Source organism: Anopheles cruzii, chromosome 2 (genome assembly GCF_943734635.1).
Source record: "Anopheles cruzii chromosome 2, idAnoCruzAS_RS32_06, whole genome shotgun sequence".
Lineage (NCBI taxonomy): Eukaryota > Metazoa > Arthropoda > Insecta > Diptera > Culicidae > Anopheles > Anopheles cruzii.
Window position 1 is genome coordinate 34,473,149 of NC_069144.1, and position 19,342 is coordinate 34,492,490.

At 52.1% G+C, this 19,342-nt stretch overlaps 1 protein-coding gene across 1 annotated transcript in view; it reads right to left on the reverse strand.

Annotated features, from left to right (window-relative positions):
• Positions 1 to 19,342, reverse strand: part of LOC128278931 (glutamate receptor 1) — a 77,850-nt gene that overhangs the window by 338 nt on the left and 58,170 nt on the right. Inside the window, exons 4-9 of the mRNA XM_053017654.1 lie at positions 17,368 to 17,621; positions 5,339 to 5,725; positions 3,952 to 4,294; positions 2,007 to 2,269; positions 1,748 to 1,841; positions 1,018 to 1,364 (exon numbers count right to left, since the gene is read on the reverse strand). Coding sequence (XP_052873614.1) covers positions 1,018 to 1,364; positions 1,748 to 1,841; positions 2,007 to 2,269; positions 3,952 to 4,294; positions 5,339 to 5,725; positions 17,368 to 17,621 — 1,688 coding nt within the window. The remainder of the gene's footprint in view (positions 1 to 1,017; positions 1,365 to 1,747; positions 1,842 to 2,006; positions 2,270 to 3,951; positions 4,295 to 5,338; positions 5,726 to 17,367; positions 17,622 to 19,342) is intronic.

A 19,342-nucleotide genomic window follows, 5' to 3' on the forward strand; every position in this document is an offset into this window, starting at 1 on the left:
AGTTCTCACTGTTTACTTAGTACGCTAGTCAGCCGAGAGTCGTTCTCTTTCCATCCTGTTTCCTGTGCCTGGTTTTCCTCCTATCGTGGTCTCTTCGGTTTTCTCTCTATCGCTGTCTCACTCTGCGTTACATGTGTGTTCTGAACGCGCAGCCTGTGCTGCCGGGCGAAGTCCGGGCGAGTCCAGCATTGTTTGCCATTTTCGTGCACAGCGCCTTCGAGCTTTCGTGAGCACCAACCCACCGATTTCGCGACACGGCATTGCCCACCGCACACACACACGGACACACGGACACACGGATACACGAATAATCGCAGAAGCTCTCGAAGCGGATTTCAGTTCGCGCACCTGCGCACGTTGTGGCAAACGGAAAGTTGCTCCGCGAAACCTCGGCCAAAAAAGCAAAAAGGAAAAATGGTTGAAACCATTTTTGCACACACACACACACACACACAGCAACTGCCAACGTTCAAAACTTTGCGTTTGCTGCGAACGAAAAGCCTCTACAAGAAAAGGAACAAGTGCTGAACTCCGACGAGGCTCCGATTTTCCATATTCTTCACACGACGCCTGGTCGAAGGGCGTTATCCTTTCTGGCTCTGCCGGGAGAGGGGCCGATCAGGTGTTCCAGGGTTTTTGGTTCGATTCTATTGCCATCCGCACAGCGCGGGCCACCGATGGCCGATGTCTTTTCGAGTCACTATCCGCCTGATCCTCTGATGGGCCGGGGGTCCTTGCACTGCACCATGCGTCGGACCGGCCACTCGTCTACTCGATACCTTTGAACTCCTCACTACACAGCTCCCTAACAGGAGTGGGTCGGTCGCGCGTTCGTCCTGCTGTACGATCTATTCGCAAGAGCTTTTCTCGACGAACTGAGCTGTACCGTACTCGGGTCTCTAGCCGGGACCTACCTGACTCCGGCTGGTATTGGCGAAACATGCTCACGCACACACACACACACACACACATACGTTCCGGTTCGCGAAGGTCTCTCACTTCCTTGCTCTCTCTCACACACACGCGCTCTCTCTTGTCCCCTGTTCGGATGGTCTCGGTCTCTGGGTTACAGAGGCCGTGGATGAGCGTGCCGTACTGGACCTCGGTTTGCGAGGCCAGATCCTCCGGGGAGTTGATCGGCGTGACCATGCGCTCGACCGTGAGGAACGCGGCCAGGTTGGCGGTGTAGGACGAGATCAGGATGAGCGTGAAGAACCACCAGACCGAGCCGACGATCCGGCCCGACACCGACCGGGGCGAGATGTCGCAACCCTGCTGCATGAAGGCGCCCAGGGCGAACCAAAACGAGTTCAGAATGCTAAACTCATTTACCGTCGCCTGCGGCACTGCGTCCGGTTGCTCGCCTGCCATTTCCGGTTGTCCGTGTCCGTGCGGTGTCGGCGGCATCAGCGGCAGAGCAGAGCGTCCGTTGCCCGGACACATTTGGCCGTAAAGTGTGACACAAAGCAAACGAGCAAGACAGCGCCGGCCCCGGCATGGCCCCGGGCCGTGTCGTGATGTACGGGAACGTGGCAAAAGTGGGCCATACGGCCGGAGCGAGAGAGAGAGAGCGAGAGAGAGAGAAAGAAAAATATATGTGACAAAGCCCTGCATGTCCCGAGATACGCGCCGAGATGGCCGTCACAGCGCCCCGCATCGGAAGTGCTCACAACTCATCCGATTCCGGCCGGACTGGGGCAGCGCGGGACTACCATCATGGCTGGGTCTGGGCCGAGAAATTAATTACCGTTATAATTAACTAGTCGCCATTCGAAGGGCGAAAAGCGCGACACTATGTACAGGACGATGCTGACACCGAAGTAGCTGAACAGGACGCAGACCTGTGGCCGCAACACGGCGGGGACGAGGGGACGAGAAGAGAGCGAGCATAAGTACAGCATTAGCGCGCAGCGTCAAGCATTCACCCCGCGGGGTCGCGCGGTGCGCCTAACGATGTTTGCCGGCGGGGCCGGGTCGGGACCCGCGGCCGGCCTTCTGGTACGTACCCAAATCTCCTTGGACAGCGGATTGAGGAAGCTAAACACGCCGGGCTTCTGTTTGACCGGGCGCTTGATCATGATGGAGATGCCGAGCGACATGAACGGTTTGCTGAAGTCGATGACGCGCTCGCGCTCGGACGTGATGGTCATCGGGGCGATGGCGAAGTCGGCCTCCTTGCGCACCAGCTCGCCCACCATGCCGTCCCAGCCGCCCTTCACGTCGGGGTTCTCCGACCCGTACTGGCCGTCCTTCACGATCCGCAGCTCGTCTGCAACGACGACGACGGTGAACGGTTTCATTAGTCACGGCCACCATTACACAGGTTGTCCCTTGTTTTTTTATTGCTTGTATTTGGACATTGCACGTTGTTGTTGCCTCGGACCGGGTCAGTTATGATGGGTTCTCGAAAACTCCACAAGATCGAGCGCTGGGCCCAAGGGCGTCGCCTTGGAAGAGGTGGCCGCCGCGACACACTTCAAAAGACCATCCCGGGAAGACCTATCTGGGGAGCTAATTTGAAAGTTTTCAAATATAAACTTTCGCACACCGAGAAACTTTCGCTAGTGGCCGGAACGCCGAACGGCGAACACACTTTAATGTGGTCAATGCTTCGGAGGGAAGCCGTGCCGCGGGGCCGTGGGTCGGCCCGGGCGGGCGGCTGATCCTAAACCAACACGTGGCCCGATGGACGAGGGTCTCACAAATCGTTTCATGGTACTTTGATTATCTAATGAAATATATCCCCCGTCATCCGGCAACATCCGGCCGACCATTAGAGTGAACCGGGGCCCGGGCCCGGAAACGTCAGGATCACTGTTGTGGGAAGTTTTATCAACCCGGGACCCCCCGTCCGCATCGGAAATTGACGGCTTGGAAAGTGAAAACTGAACGGTTGTTGGGGTCGACATCGGCAAAAAATAAATAGATTAAAACTAAACTACTGCTTAACGGTAACCCATCCCCACCAGTGGTCCGAGCCGGCTTTTGACCGCCCGCCTTTTCTTTTCCACTTTCTCCCAACGCTCGTCAGCCCTTGTGGTGTACAGCGGCCACAGTGTGGCTCGGAGCATAAACGCGTGATTAACTTTGCGCTCGGCGCCTTCTGGTGCAGCATAAATAAGGCGGTCGGTGGGGACGGACCCGGGTCAGCATAATGCAGGTTCAGAGGGCCGCGGGAGCCGATTAGTCACCGTGTCGCGCGACACGGACATGCAAACACCGGGGTCCAGCGCGGTCCAGCGACATGAAAGCGACGTGCCCGCCCGCGGTTGGTTCCGTATCGATCCGTAATGGGATGGAGCCGTTGCTCATTAGCCGACGGTGTTAGATTGCCACATGGGTGCGAAAGTAGTGAAGTTGCCACTTGAAAGTCCAGCCAGCGGAACCCCTGGCTCGAAGCAGACAGCTGTTGGGAAAAGAATTCACAGATAAAAGATAAAAACTGATCCCTTGTAGGACCTCAAATCGGCCTTTGCTAGTTCTCAGTGCCGACTGTCCGATGACGGATGCTCTGGATGTACCGACCTCGTCGTAGCGATATCTTTTCGAAAAAGTACGCGTATACGAATTCGAGCAGTCGAGTAGCATCGTCGAGCAGTGTATACAAAAAATCGTCAAGTATTCATTGACAAGGTTTTCTCCGCACAATCGGAGATTACTCTAGTTAGTTCATGTGTTCACACTCAACGCATTCAGAAGCATAATACAAGTCTTCCCGATCACAAAAATAAAAAATAAGAAATAATACAAGATTTCTACATTGGTGACCCCGACGTCCGAAATTGCTTCGCAAACATGCCGGAAGTCAAACATGGGCCGGCTCCGGCGGACAAACGTTCGGTGCGTTCGCCGGCGTCGACCTGCCCGGCGACCCGGGGACGGGCTCAGGTGTTGACGGATGGTAGGGAGGCGTAAGCAAACACAGAAAGGCCCCCGCGGAAGGCTACGTACAGTTGATGCCCAGTTTTTTCGCCACCAGCTCGGCCAGGTCCTTGCAGTAGCCCTCGAAGCGCTCGTTCGTCTCGAGCGTTTCGCCCGGTTCCGGCTGGCGCAGCATAATGTACGGCTCCTCGATGATCGTCGTCACGATGTACGTCTTGTTGCGCTCGTAGTGCGTGTCCGTCTTCAGCCGGGTGTACTTGGCGACGACCGGCGCCAGTCCGCCCTCGTCCGACCACTCGGCCACCTTCACCATGGCGCTGTTCACCGTCATCTCGACCACGTGCAGCGTGTAGTTCTGGCGCTTGCCATCCTCGTTGAACCGCACGTCGCCGGTGAGCCCCGATATTTCCACCTGGCCCCGGGCCGGTCGATGGTCGGTCGTAAAATCCGCCCGATTCCGAGCGTTTGTGTGTGCCGTCGTTTTGGGCGACATGCCAAAGGCCCGCAAAGGTTTGAATGTTGACGTCGTAAAATTCGCAAACACAGATAACGGACACGTGAAACGAAAGAAAGGGAGAGAGAGAGAGAGAAAGAAGATGAGAAACATGTTATTACACCGCGTAAGGTAGCGACCAACCCCCAAAAACGACAGTTTTAGGTCCACTTTACAATGAAGCGAATTTTGGCAACAAAAACGCATTCGATGCGTTTGACATTTCTATTTTCGCACAGCGCAAATCCAACCCTGCAGTGTAAACAGTTAGTTGACAGCGCAAGTTGCATACTCACGTAACGAGAAACACTTCTTAAGTGAAGCGCCACGTTTATCTAATTCTTTATTTTCCAATCAATTTAAGTATATTTGATACATCGTAATGCTGCCGTAATAGTTTGAAGTGTGATTCCTGCTGACGCCTCCATCGGCTGATCTTCGAATTAAGGCAAATTTATTGGACATGTTGACTGAAAACAACCCAAAGATGGCAGCGATTGAACGATGTGATCCGGTTGCCTAGTTCTACCAACGAGGGATCAAACGGTTCGTTTTCTAGTATTTCCGTAAGTGTCCGGCGATTGTACATGTTTTATTCATGCGTTGAACTGACCAACAGTAGTTTTTACGGACTTGAACTCCGGCCCCAAAACGCTGTGATAGAATGTCGAACGAAAAAGAACCGTATATTACTACTTTCGTATTGACCCCAAAACTGCACCACGAAGCCGGGTCGCGGAAACGTCACGCGGAGAAAACGGCCATAAATAGGGCAGTCCGGTGGCGGTCGTAATAATGCATCGTGCGATCATAAATTGTGCCAGCGATTGGCCTCCCTGCCCTGCCCTGCCCGGCCCTGCGTAACACAGCATCTCGGACACAGCAAGCAAGCAAATGGCAGAAACGAGGGCAAAACTTTGGACAATTTATCGACCAACAACGCGGGGCGTGGCGGGGACTTACCTTGCGCAGGTAGCGCGAAATTTTATCGCCATGCTCCCAGGGGGTCACCCAGCCCTTGGAGGTGTTGCAGTCGAGCGTGCGGGTCCCGTTGGCGGGCAGGTTGAACGGTTGGCCCCGGTTGCGCATCGTGTACGCCCGGAACTGGTCCGGCTTCTTGCGCATGATCTTGGCGAACGCTTCCACCAGCACGAACACCGCGTCGTACATGAGGGCGGCCTGGGCCGAGATCAGCTCCTTCCCGGCGCCCTGCGACGTGGTCGGATCGAGCCGCTTCCACCCGTCCAGGAACTCCTTCACGTACTTCTTGCTCGTGTCGACGATCCGGAAGCCGGTGATGTTGATGGCCCCGTACTCGATAACTTCACTTTCCCACCGATCATCCATCACCTTGATGGTGTTTCGGATTTTGGGTTCGCAGTTCAAAGGTCGCCCAGTTGAGCGGGACACGAGCGGGAGAAAAAGCGAGAGGAAGAGAGAGAAATAGAAAGCGCAGATTGTTAGTGATTGAGCCGGGCGAAATCCTGAAAAATGATAACTCAAAAACACGCGCCGTAAGACCCGTGTGCTAAGTGGTGTGTGGTTGATTGCGCCAGGTTTCCCCTGGCAACCCCGTTCACCGAGAGAGAGAGCCCGCAGGCGAGGCAGGCGGTGAGTAAAGAGTAACATTTAAAGCCCCGTTTTTTTGCGGTGAAGAAATAAAACTTTCAAAACATTCCCCAAAAAGCTGCCAATGGCTCTCTCTGTGTATGTGTGTGTGTGTGGCCCTGTTGCTCGAAGGTTGATGTTTTCAATTTGGGAAATACCCAATTCGCCGAATTCCGGATGGTCAGAGGGCAGGCGGCGGGCGACCTGCTTCTTCGACAGCAGCCCGAGAGTTGCCGACATAAACCATACTTGTACCCACGTACCACCCAATACCGGTATATGATCAATGCCTGTGTGTGTGTGTGTGTGTGTGTGTGATGTTTCGCTCTAACGATGGTCCAGCTTCAATCACTTGGCACGGCAGAAAAAGGAAGAAAATCTCGGAAAAGCGGAGCATTTTCAGCCCCGGTGACTAGCCATCCGCTGTATTACATCAGCGCCGAGAGCTTTCGGATAAGTTCCGTTACTGGAGATGGGTCTTCCCGGCCGCCCTCGGCGCCGGTCCACCGACCTACTCAATCACGTTGGGGCAGAAGCTGACGGGTGGTGGTGGGTCAGATCGCCGGCCGGTCTCTGCCGGCGAGCATCGCAATCATAGTTATGCATAGGAATGCTCCACTTCACCAGCCATGGCCCATTCCGGGGATCGTGTGCATACAACGCTCTGCGTACTTGTGTGTGTGTGTGTGTGTTTTGTATGGCTAAAGATAATAGATAGAGCAAACTTCGGATGTGACTTGCTAAATATGAAGCATCCGCTCCCGGTGATGCGTCCTGCGGTGGTAGCTCCCGTCAGCTCCCGAGTTGCCAGGACACCCGAGCCGACTGGCGAGCGCGGCGCTGCGCCCGCTGTGAGCTCGTTGGGGGTGAAGCCAGTCTATTTATGTTAAATCATATCTATTGACTAGTGGCCGTATCAGCATCCCGTCCACCCCTAGGTCCCCGACACACTTCCCGGATCGGTATTAAATTGGTGTAAGGGACCTCCAACGGCGAACGGGAGGGAACCCGTAGGTTGCCTAGCATTTCCGGCGAACGTGCGCGCACCGGCCATCGGCTGCTTCCGGATCCGGGATGGACTAGGGACCGGGTCTGAACCCGGGGCCCGGGGTGGCCATGGGAATGGGCTCGCTCGTGTCGAGGTCGGTTGAAATACGATATTCCAATCAGTTCGGCCATCACCGACGGTGGCCAGCGAGCGGGGTTTCGGGGTGTTCTCGTGCTGTCGACGAATCGATCGGCCCGGCCAAAGTGTTTCGGGGGCCAAACGCGGGCGGTGAAACGATAAAAAGCGAGGAGCCGTAAAAGTTAGATAAGATGGTAAGTGATAAATGGAATAAGCATACAAGATAAACGGTACATGATCAACGAGACGGGTCGGTCGGCCGAAGGTTGTTACTAATGGTCGTTTCGGTAACGGTTTACGGCACCACCCGACCGCCCGCCGATGTATCGATGTCCCGGGGAACCGATCCGGAGAAAAATAGTACCACCGAAGCGCCCCGGTTGGCTCGTTGGGGAGCCGTTTCGGAGCCATTTTCTTTTGCGCTGCTTTCATTTTGATTTTGTTTTTAGAAGTTTTGGGCACACAGCGGGCCCCAGGAGGCCCTCGGGGGCGCAATGGTTCGCGGGAGAGCCTTCCGACGATGGCCTTCGTTTAAAGGTACGAAATGTAATCTCCCGATGGAGGGCTTCCGGAGCAGTTAGCAAACGGATATCACGAATGCTAATGCGCCACGGATGCTATAGACTCCAAAGGTCGGCCTCAAACTCGGGGCCGAAGCCCCGTGGTCCGGAGATATCCGGCAGCATACAGCATAATAGAGTGATTTCGTAAGCTAAAAGAGAACCGGAAAAGCAACCAGAAAACATTGCCAAAGTGAAACATAAAACTTCCCCGGAAGGCTTCGGGGCTTTTCAGAGTTCTTTTGCTGCAATGGCCGGAAACGGGGCTCGTAAACACGTTGTGGCAATCTGCATACACCCAAAACGGGGTGCTACTGTACCAACATTATGCTGGAATGATCCATCAACCATTTTTCTAGATTGTTCGCTAAACAATTGACGATCAATGTCTCATCACCGTCGTTGTTAAATGCAGTACAAGCTGATAAAGCTTTCAACAATCACCACGTAACCGGACCCTTTTCGGTACCGTTTATATACCGTCTTACATAATAAACACATCAACACGAGACACGTCATGTAATGTAATAGTTAGATAGCAATAGTTGTAAAACTTGTGGCTGAGCGAACGGCTTTCTGTGCCCGTCGCGCTTTTTATTAGTGTTGTGCAGTAAGCTATTAGATGTCCAGAGATAATTCCAGCGTCGATAACCTTTTGACACAGGCTGCTGACGGAACAGGATAGACATGAACTGAAAAGTCTCGGGCCTAACAAGAAGCTGGCGCCAGTTTTATTGCATTCACCGCCTTTTCAGTTAGTACTAACCTTCAAAAGAAAGCTGTTAGAAGTTCATGATATTGTACTGATAAGTTTGTGAACTATTGTACCATTGCATGACACTGCTTTTGTTATTTTCAATTTCGTGTTTTAATTTTACACTGCTTCTAGATGGGAAAGAATAGCGTTAATGCAAAGCAATGGCTTGGAAAATGTCATCAGAACTCCGCTCCATCAGAAACAACAATAAAGCATTGCTTTACTGACTTCAAACGTGGTCACTGAGACACCGATGACGGAGAACGCAGTAGACGTCCACCAAGTAGACGTAGACGTAACACCAGAAAACAGTTAAAAAAATCACAAAATCGCTTTGAATTATGTGAAGTTCATTTTACTTGATATAGCTGATATTGTAACGATATGAAAAAAGAACGTGTTGGCTATATATTGCATGGGCATTTTACTATGAGAAAGCTCTGTTCAAAGCGAGTGCGACCTGGACAGTCAAATAAGTTTGATGACGAACAATTGGCAGCATTGCTCGATCAGGATGAATGTCAGACGAAAAATGAGCGTGCCGAAATGTTAGGAGTTGACCACACGATAGTTTCTAAACGTCTGAGTTCCACAAGAATTGAAAGACAGAAACATTGAAAGAAGGAAAACCATCTGTGATTTTCTCCATGCAAATACTCACAAAGGAAAATATTCACTGCGCAAAGGTTATGCTGTGCATACGAGGTCTGTTCAAAAAGTAATGATAATTTTGCATTTACACGGGCTACATAAGTCCAATTTTCGATTTTTTTGTGGCGATAAGTTACTACACTGATTCAGTGATTTATGGTGAACAGTTCGGCCATTTTGAGTAATCGGTCAATTTTTGACCGCTGTTTAGCTTTGACAGCTGTTTGACTCATCTTCGATGCCGTCTTTATCGCCTAAATCGCATCGTGGCGTCGTCCTTTCATGCCTCCTTTTGGTTTCCGGAACATGAAAAAGTCACAGGAGGCCAGATCTACAGAATACGGTGGCTTTGGTATCATTAAAGTTTTTTTTTGGTCAAAAATTCGCGCAGAAACCACGACGTGTGAGCAGGGGCGCGACAGCCAATTTTGGGTTTCCCACAAATCCGGACATTTGTGACGGATTGCTTCGGGCGAATTTCGCATGGCAAATATTTCGCAAATATTTTTTATTGACCGTTCTATCATTTGGCAACAACTCATGATGCAACACGACCCTGCAATCGAAGAAAACTGCAAGCAAAACTGTTCACAATCGATCAAAGTAGGCTTTTCGACGTTCACATCTTCTCGGCCCACTGAGAAAAATTTGAAACACCGATAAGCAATGCTTTTGGTCTTAAAAGCTTCACCATAAGCCACAGTCAACAAATCGATTGCGTCCAATCGAATATTTTTGTTTTTCACACAAAATTTTATAAAGATTTTTTGCCATCCATTTTTTGGAAGAGACAAAAATCGAAGATGAGTAAAATCTTGTCCAAGCTAAACAGCTGTCAAAAATTGACCGATTACTCAAAATGGCCGAACTGTTCACCATAAATCACTGATATGTGTAGTAACTTATCGCCACAAAAAAATCGAAAATCGGACTTATGTAGCCCGCGTAAATGCAAAATTATCATTACATTTTGAACACACCTCGTATGGTGGGATATGAAATGTATGGTGTACTATGAACTTCTAAAACAGAATGAAATTGTTGGTAGATAACACTATCGACAATAATTAATGTGTTTGAACGTGCACGTCTAGAATGGGATAAAAGACATGATAATCTGATTTTTCAACATGATACATTCGCACTCGAATGAGAGATGGGAGAAAGTAGTAGCTAACGACGAACAATACTTTTATCAAAGTAGTCATATGTTTTGTTCTTGTAGGTCACAAATGTCGAGTGAAAACCGCATGAATTAATTAAATGTCCTAGTACAAGAATAGTAAAACCGTTACATTGCGCAATTCATTGACGTATGAAACAATTTCCCAAAAGAGTATTCTCAAATCCATGTTTAATGTTCGCAGACAGCAGAAACGAACCAATATGGCGGTCGGAAGGAAGGGCAGTGCCACTTCAATGAGCGAACGGTTGAAAAGGAGTTCGTGTTGGCAATGTTATCTAGTTTGCTACCAGCACAGCACTATCGGAATGAAGGACCAGCCGTTCGGACAGCCTGAACGCGAACCCTTTCTCTCGCGCGGGCACAGCCCAACAGAACACGTTCCCGGTTTTGGAGTCCTCGCCGCGAACGGGGCACCGGGCGCCTCCATCAAAACTGCGATGCCCTGAGGTATCGCCCGTTAATTGTCCCGTCGCCCGTGCAGCTCTTCAGCGTAATGCACTATTTGCCACACACTAACGGTCGTTTCGATGCGCGGCGCAGAAGTCGTGGTGCCGTGGCGGTGGCAGCAGCTGAAGAACCTATGCTTTAATGTGGTTTCCAAAGCCCTTCGGTGCACTGGGGTAAGCTTTCAATTTGCTCGAATTTGTCAAGCGGAAGGTGGCTCCGGTCGGTGGTGCGCTCTCCCCACGGGACGCCGCCGAGGGTTAGTCAACATGATCGCAGCAACCGGAAAGCATTGCGTGACATTGCCTGTTGTGACTCCTGTGTTCGGGGCGTCTCAGCAGCCGCAGCGGCCGTCCCTTGGCGACCCGAGCTAGTAATTGTGCTGTGCAACATGGCGCACGCCTCCTGCGATGGCTTCACCGGTGAGTGTGTGTGTTTGGATACCTCAACCATGAACGTTATTTCAAGCGACAAAACGAATTTCTTCCATTCGAGCGATCGCCTCACGCGCCTTCGTTTTCAGTAGCGAACCACACGAATTCCCGGTTCGGATGCCAACAGTAACAATGCCTCCTTGGGCGGGAGTGTGTGTGTGAGAGACAGAAGGAGAAAGGGATAGCACGGCTTCGTGCGGTATGTTATGTATGAAGCAATTAGCAGCATTCCTGCACCGGAGGCGATTCAGGGCGGTCGAAGCGAAGCCTTATCAGGAAGGAGCAGCGGCCAAGCACCAACCAGCCTCAGGCCAGCTGGCCCGAACTTGGGTTGACTGATGGTTATGCTGCTTGTTAGCCCCCTTTCACCCCGTCCCGAGCAGGCCACCGGCTTCAGGGAGGGAACGACTGCAGCAGCTGTTGCAGACGCAACGACCGGTGCGACCACAGCAACAACAACAACAACAACAGCCGTCAACGTCTTGGCCACATCCGGTCGATGTTTTCGATCGAACCACTCTCCGCTCCGCCCGACACGGCAATGATTGCGAACACGTTGCGTTTGGGTCGCCTGGCAACCGCAGCATCACTCCCCATCTACGTCCACCGCCTGCTGCGTGTGCCCGCTTCGCCTCAGCAACCCGCGTGCTGCGGTGAGAGCCCACAAACTTCGACCATAACACGAATCAATTGCGGTACAAATACACACACAAGTTCGGGACAGGATTCGGGCCACGAGCCACGGGATCAGATGGCAACCGAATTGGGATCAGATTGCAACCGAACGCTTGGAACGCTTGGCACGCGGCCCACTCACTGACTCCGCGTTAACCTCCGTGGACCGTCCGGGGGACCAATTCCCTTTCGCTTTTTTTGCAGTGGAATGCAAATAGACATTTTCGCAGAACGGAGTAAAATACAATTTGTTTCATCTTCCTCCACTTCCTCTGGTCACTGCTACCCCTTTATTTTCAATCCTTGCCGGGCCAAAGCCAGGGTATCCTAGAGAAGGAAGGTTGCATCTCAGAGGTCCGAGAATACAGAGGATGTACCGCACGTTGAAGGATGCCTTCGCCGAACAAATGCTTCACCGCTGCTCAGGTCACGCGTCGGCCGGAAGTAAATGGTTGCCTTCTCCGGAGTCAGCCTTCGGACTTGGAGATGATGGAAAACCCGGACCCCTGGTTATCCTGGACGTTTACATATTCAATCTGCTGTCCCGATTGACCACCCGGCCATCCACCTCATGCCGGGCCGAGGACCCTCCGCGCGATCTTTCTTGGTGTGTGAAACAAGGATTTATTACTTCCAGCATTTTTACTAGAATCAGGATCCCCCGTGTTCCCAGCACAAAGGACCCAGCATCAATGCCCGCCCGGACAGCATAAAGCGGACACTTCATCCCCTCCACCCTCCGGCGGCGAGAGCGAGCGGATTAAGAGGATTTGAGTGCTAATATTGCATGTGTGTGTATTTAGCAAGAATTGAAAGTAATTTGCTAATGAACCCGGCCCGGCCACACACAACACCACGCCCCGTCCTGCCATGGTGCGCATATCCGCATGGTCAATGGGCATCGAGGGCCGACGCGATGTAGGGGCCTCGCTCCGGGATGAATGTCGGAATTATGTTTCCATCTTGTGGGCACTCGGGTCCCGGCGTCCCAGTACCGCTGCAGCAGCAGCCACCGCCGAGCCTTTATCTCCCGCCGACTGTCCTTTTGGCCGGGGGGAGGCGGTGGGGTGGCGACACTCCTGTGAATGAGCAGCCACTGCTTTGCATGCTCCACTTCTGCTGGGAGCTAAAAATAAGTGCCACAAGCTGCTGCTGCTGCTGCTGCACGAGACAGATTGGAACCCCTTCGGCTACGGAAACCGGGTGCCGGGAATAAGGAGAGCCTCCGCCACACACACCATACCACCGGGTTCTCACAGGCTTTTTTCCCTTTATTTCTATCGCTGCCTTCATCCGGCTCCGGTGAAGGTAAAACGTTGACGTACGCTGACGAAGCCGAAGCCAGCAAATCCCGGTCGGTCGGTCGGTTCGCAGGATGCCGTCGAATGGCGCCGAACACGTCGCTTACAGCGTGTTTTCGCTGGCTCATCCTTAGCTGGGTCAGCCGGCCGGGGTGGCTGCTGACATTCCATGCCGTTTCTTGGCCGTGAGGCCATCTCCCGGACTCCCGTTTCCCGGTGTGCGTACTTATCTCTCTCCCACGGGAACGGGTGCGGACGGGAAAGGGGGGCATAAATAAGCCCATTCCAGTGAACCATAAGGGCCGTGGTGCTGCGCCGTGGGCTGGTACGGCCCGTGCCCGTAAATTATGATACGCTCTAATTGAAATATTAAATATGAACCGAGCAGCATCCGGTTCGGTACCTCTTGCGGTCGGTACCGCGCCCGTGGAGCTCGTATGATCCGCACACGTCCATGATTGCGGTGCTCTCAAGTTTTAATGAACACAAGTAGGGACAAAGTCCTGTGGCTGCTCCCCGCCGGGAGGATGGTATTACACCCTGTCCGGAGATTGCTGAGCAGCTTCCGCCGGCAAGGTCCTGCGGGAGCGCCGGTACGGCGAGCGGCACCGGGCTTCGGGGAAGGACCGGGACCCGGTTTACTTTACGGTCGCACCTCGTACTGGTGTCGGTGCGTACCGGTGTCGGTACACATCTCGATGCGCTCCGGTTCGTCCGGTTACTCTGGTGACCCTCGCAATACATACCGCACGGGAAATGGAGTGCAGCACAATGGCTGTGGCTCCTCCGGCGAGTCCGGCACCTTGAACAATGGCCACTACGGACCTGAGACCTGGGCAAGTACCGTAGAGTCCACCGGTGGCCCCTAAGACCCACGCATATTACTGTGGGCAAAAAGTGATGGGAATGTTGATTTTCAACTCGATTCTGATTCCGATGGAGCCTAACATTTTCTAATTTCCATGTTGCAAATACTGTCACCAGAGCCTGTGCCAAATTACTACACAGTCTGCATCAAATGAAACAGGGCTTTTTCAATAGGGACATTTCTGGTGACGTCACCTTGATGTGTTTGAAAGGTACATCCTTTCCAGACTTCCAGTCAAAATTTCATGACATTTGGTTCAAAGAATTTGTGAAACAAAGTTATTGTGCCTAAAGTGACAGTATGTTTGTGGTGTCGGTACAAGAATGAGCAAGAGCCAATACCAAGTTTTGTTTTAAACTCGGTAAAACGTTTAAATTGATGCAACAAGTTTATGGTGATGATTGTCTATCTCGTGGCAGAGTTCATGAGTGGTATACGCGTTTCAAAAACGGTCGTGAAGCCATTGTGCTGCACGGATCATCGACGACCTTCATGTCGGCCAAGCCAAGTTCGTTATTAAGCGCCAGGGGGCATCGAAAAAGTACGTGATTTTCTGTGAATTGAGCCGAAATCGTCGTTGCGTTTTATGGAAATGGAATTGCAGATAATTTACCATCGGCGATAATTTACCAAGAAAGAATCAAAAATCACAAACAAACAATCAAAAATCACAAAAAAAATCAAAAATCGCATTTCATCGATAAATTTGTTTATCTATTCGGAAAACTTCATTTCCAGATGAAAGGAAAACGTTATGCTGACATTTTGGCCATTCAGAAGGCTTGAAACCGACATACTCCGAACCATGCCGGACAACGACCCAAAATTGTCATTCGAAAAGTTATAAAGTCGTGCAAATCAATGTATCGAAGCGAAAGCGACATACTATTTTGAATAGAATAAAACGATTTTGCAGGAAAAACCATTTGATGTTCTTGTTTTGAAAAAGTCCTCTTTCCTTTCAGACAGACTGTGTAATACCAATATTTTGTTTGCGATACGGATCCTTTTGGGAACAGTTAAAAAAGTGAACTTCTCGTTTTTTATACTGCCTAAAACTCTTAAACAACGCAGTCCCAATAAATTTTATGTGTGGAATGAAATTTGTACTGTCAAAAGGGGAAACATTTTGCAAAAGGCCTTCGACGAGCAAGCTCTAGCTAAAACAAGAGTTTGTAAGTGGCATAAGATGTGTTGTTTGCCGTCGCTATCAACGTTTAAAATGTTTTAAGCATGGTTTAGGTAGTTTTATGTTCTTTATTCCTACTAGCACCGAGTGCTAAAACATTACTCCTTTTGCCGTCTCCTGATCGCAACTGGTTGTGATCCCGCTCCGTTTGCGCTTTTTCGCATCACCGGGTCTCTCGGTCGTCGACCCATCTTCAAGCGTTCGATCCTCAACGCTTGGACCGTTTACCGTACCTGGGTTGAGTTGACAGCGGTGGAGGGGACCCAAACTGTTATACGCAACAAGATGTTCAAAGCATCAAAAAGCAAGCATCGAAAAAGCGAGGCAAGACCTGGACGACCATCAACATCTATTGGTCGGTCTAGACGTCAGTGAAATCAAAGAATTGGTTCTCCAAAATCCGAGATCTTACTGGCCTTGTTGGAATATCGAAAAGATCAGTAGAAATCATTTTGAGTGGTTCTGTTCGGGCCTCAGAAAAATTAAATGTCGATTGGTGCCTTTGGTGTTTTTGCATCACATTTTCATGATCATTTCGACCCAAACTCGACCAACATCGTTCCGCAACTGTCATCTTCACCAGCTGACTTCTGGCTATTCGCTAAACTCAAGAGGCCGCTCCGTGGACAACGTTTGGAATCTATAGCAGAGATAGAAACCGAAACGAAGAACGCATTGAAGGCTACACCGAGAGAAGACTTCGCGGCATGTTTTGAAATCTGCATCCTGAGAAAGGTGGACTACTTTGCTCGGACTACTTTGATTACTTAATAAAGAATGCTTGAGCTCCCGTTATTTGTTGGTCACAGTAGCATGTAACGTCATCGTCACGAAAGGACTCGCTACTAATGAATGGTATGCGTTATGGCAACAACAACCAAATCACTCCGTCTGTGTGGATGCAATGGTCGGACTTTATCGGAAAGCTCACCTTCAGGTGTTTAAGCTTAAGTTTTGCGGTGGACTTTCTGATTTTCCACCTCCGCCGAAGCCCGATCCGGGTCTCCCGAGGGGTGACGGCGAGTCTTCGGGAGAGTGTTTATGGTCAATGGCCAATCACAACCTCCACGTGGCTCTGAGTGTGTCCATCGTGTGTGTGTGTGTGTGTGATTGGCATGCTCATCGCCGCCCGACACCCAGACGGTGCGTGGCACCGTTTAATGGGTAATCTTCCGAACGACAAGGCGCTCCAGGGCCGTCCCAACGCCGAACGGTGCTTCCGGAACCTTGAGCTTGATGCCGTGGCCGGTAGGGAAGCGGTAGGTTTTGTGTTGCAAATTAGCAACATTCGACCAACAACCCGGGCGGGGGAAACCCATTACACTCTCAACGTGACGGTGTGCGGGCGCTGGTGGTAAGATTGTTCGCCCCTTCGCCCCTCCGGAAGGTGCAATCAAGATGCCAACTATTGCGCCACAAACAACACCACAACTTCTCGCACACACACCCACACGTGTGGGCGGCGACTCACATACAAATTTTCCACCGAATGGTTGGTAATTTCATGCAATGTTAAGCAGCGACCCCGAAGCGGTTCCAAGGAAGCCGTTGGGTCGCCCGGAGTAGGTGTTCCGGAAACCGGAATCACTAACCCCGCCTGCCCGGTCGGACGGATTCTTTTCCCCGCGCCCCGGTCCAAGCTGGCAAGCTGTGACTTCTGGGGGTGGTGACGTCATCGGGCGTGAAAATCGAGGGCATTACATTTGATTTTGATGGCATCCAGGGGATGCATATTCGCAGTTCCGTCCCTCGCTGCCACCTCGCTGACTGCTCCAGTCCAGGGGTGGCATAAAAACCGAGTGGAGCTGGACGCTACCGTCACCGTTGCCGCCATTGCCGGTCCCGGGTCCAAGATAGAGCAGTTCCAGGGATGGCCGGCCGGACCGGCGTCGATGGCTGGTGGAGGAAGCGGGGGACGGTCGGGATTAATTTACTGCTGCACTATAAACGGGAATGGGCCCTCTGGTGGACGGTGGCCGGAACTAATCACCGCCTTCCATTATTAATTCCAAATAACAAACCTGTCAGTGGCGCGTCGATGTGTCGGCGCGTCGTACGCGCTTTCCAGGCCACTTCCATTCTTATGCAAATGCTGCCCTTCGGGAACAGGGACACCAGGACTCCGGCATTTCCGATCGGGCCCAGATATCGGGATGGCGAAGAAATGGAAAAAAACAGCGAAGGAGGACTTACCAACCCACTCAGCAGATAGTGGTAGGTGCGCTTGCCGAGCGTAATGTCGCGGACGTGGCTGACCACGATGTCCTTGGCCAGCTCGGTGGTGCAGTCGAGCACGATGTGCTTCCGGGCCCAGCGGTTCAGCTCCTCGATGGTGCGCAGAAACTCGATCGCGTCACTCACGTTCGCTATCCGCTTCACCGTCTCGACGTGGAACGTCTCGTTGCCGGGCCGCAGCCCCTGGTAGATCTGCTGCAACCGCAGCAATCCTGGTGGTGGTGGTGGCCGGGAGGGGCACATGAAACAGAAAGAAGAAGAAGAACAGCAGAGAAGCGTAAGCACAAGATGCACAATCAATGCCCACTGCCGGTCCCGGAGAGCCGGCACTTCAACGCCGGCCGGGGGCACACTAAAGGCTGATGCTAATTGACAAGTGTAAAGGTAAAAGTGTCCTCTCTCCAGGACCTCGCCGTGGGGCTTAGCCGCCGGGCGCACCCGGGGGCTTACCGGTCGGTCGGGGAACACGGTGACAAATGAAAATTGGCATACGTACAGCGGCTAGATTGTATTGAGTTAAGGACCGCCCGCCAGGCGATGGGGAAAGAGGAACACTAGGACCTGCAGGACCTGCCGAGCCCGGAACCGGATGCGCCGCGCAAAGCAGCCCCAGTCGCCCCGAGCGCTGCGAGGCGCAGTGGCACGGCCTTGAAGAGGCAAAAAGAAATCTCGGGCAAAATCCCCGGGACGCCCGGCTCGCAGTGTGTGTGTGTGTGTAGCAGTGCCTAGGTGGCCCAGTGTGGCCCTCGGAGGACAGCCGGAGCAGTGGTGGTCCGTGTGCCGTTGATTCTGGCTATTATCGCCAAAGCTATTAAGACGGCACCGGCGGCCGGGCAAGTTACGACCGTTCTCCAAGGCGAGATAAAGACAAAACGCACACACGAAGAGAGACAGCAAGCGAGAGAGCGAGAGAGAGAAAGGGAGCGAAAACCGGGCCAGAAAAGAATCCGTGCCCTCCGGGGGGTCCGGGTCCCAGGTCGTCGTGCGCTCAAGCGTGTCCTGGGAAGATTTTGTACAGCGCTGAGTAAACTTTGCTCCTACGTGTTTCCACACACTTTCCCGGGGCCGGGCCTGGGTTGGCCGCGGGAGCCGGGTGCGGTGGCGGAAAAAGAAGAAAACCCCGAGAAAAGGAGGCCACGGTGGGCGTCCGCGATCGGAAGACGCCACTGGCGGCCACAGTAAGCAAAGAATGTGCCTCGCCCCGCTGCCTTCCTGCCATTCGCGGTCAAGGCACGGGCGTCGGGTGCACCCGAGCGGAAGTAACACAAACACATCCATACGTAATATTAGTGCACGACACAAAATGAAATAAATTAAATTAAATTGAATTAAAAGTTTCCCCACCGGGGAAGTGAGGGCAAAAGGCGTGTAATGTGCGGGTGCGGTGCGGTACGCGCGGGGGGGGAGACCAACCACACCCCGCGCGCTGTGTATGTGTGCGGTTGATAATGGGTTTGTGGAGTAAATGAAAATTTGTTGATTTCCGGCTGGCGGCGCACGGCGACGGCGACGGCGACGGCGACGGCGACGGCTCCGGGTTGATGTACCGGCGGCGACAAACTTTAATCCGTCGCGGCCAACGGGCTTTAAGGTCTTTCGGCTGGGGGGTGGGTGGTTTCCCCGGAATGTCCGTCCCCGGCTCGCTGGCTACCGAAATTCGGCGAGCTGCATGGCGCTGCAGTTGTGAGTTGGGGCCTTAATGTCGCGCTTTAAGCACCCAAACACCTCTTTTTGCCGAATTTCCGCGATCGACGAACGGTGTGATTCCAACGAATGAATTTTCCAATGTCTCTTTTTTAATTCTGAGTGAATTTTATTATTCGGCGATGTTCCGAAAGTGATACTTGGAATCTTAATTGGTGGCGAGTGAATCAAAGTTCAATAGAATAAAATACTTTATGAAGTACGAGGATGAAACATTTATTTCAGTGAC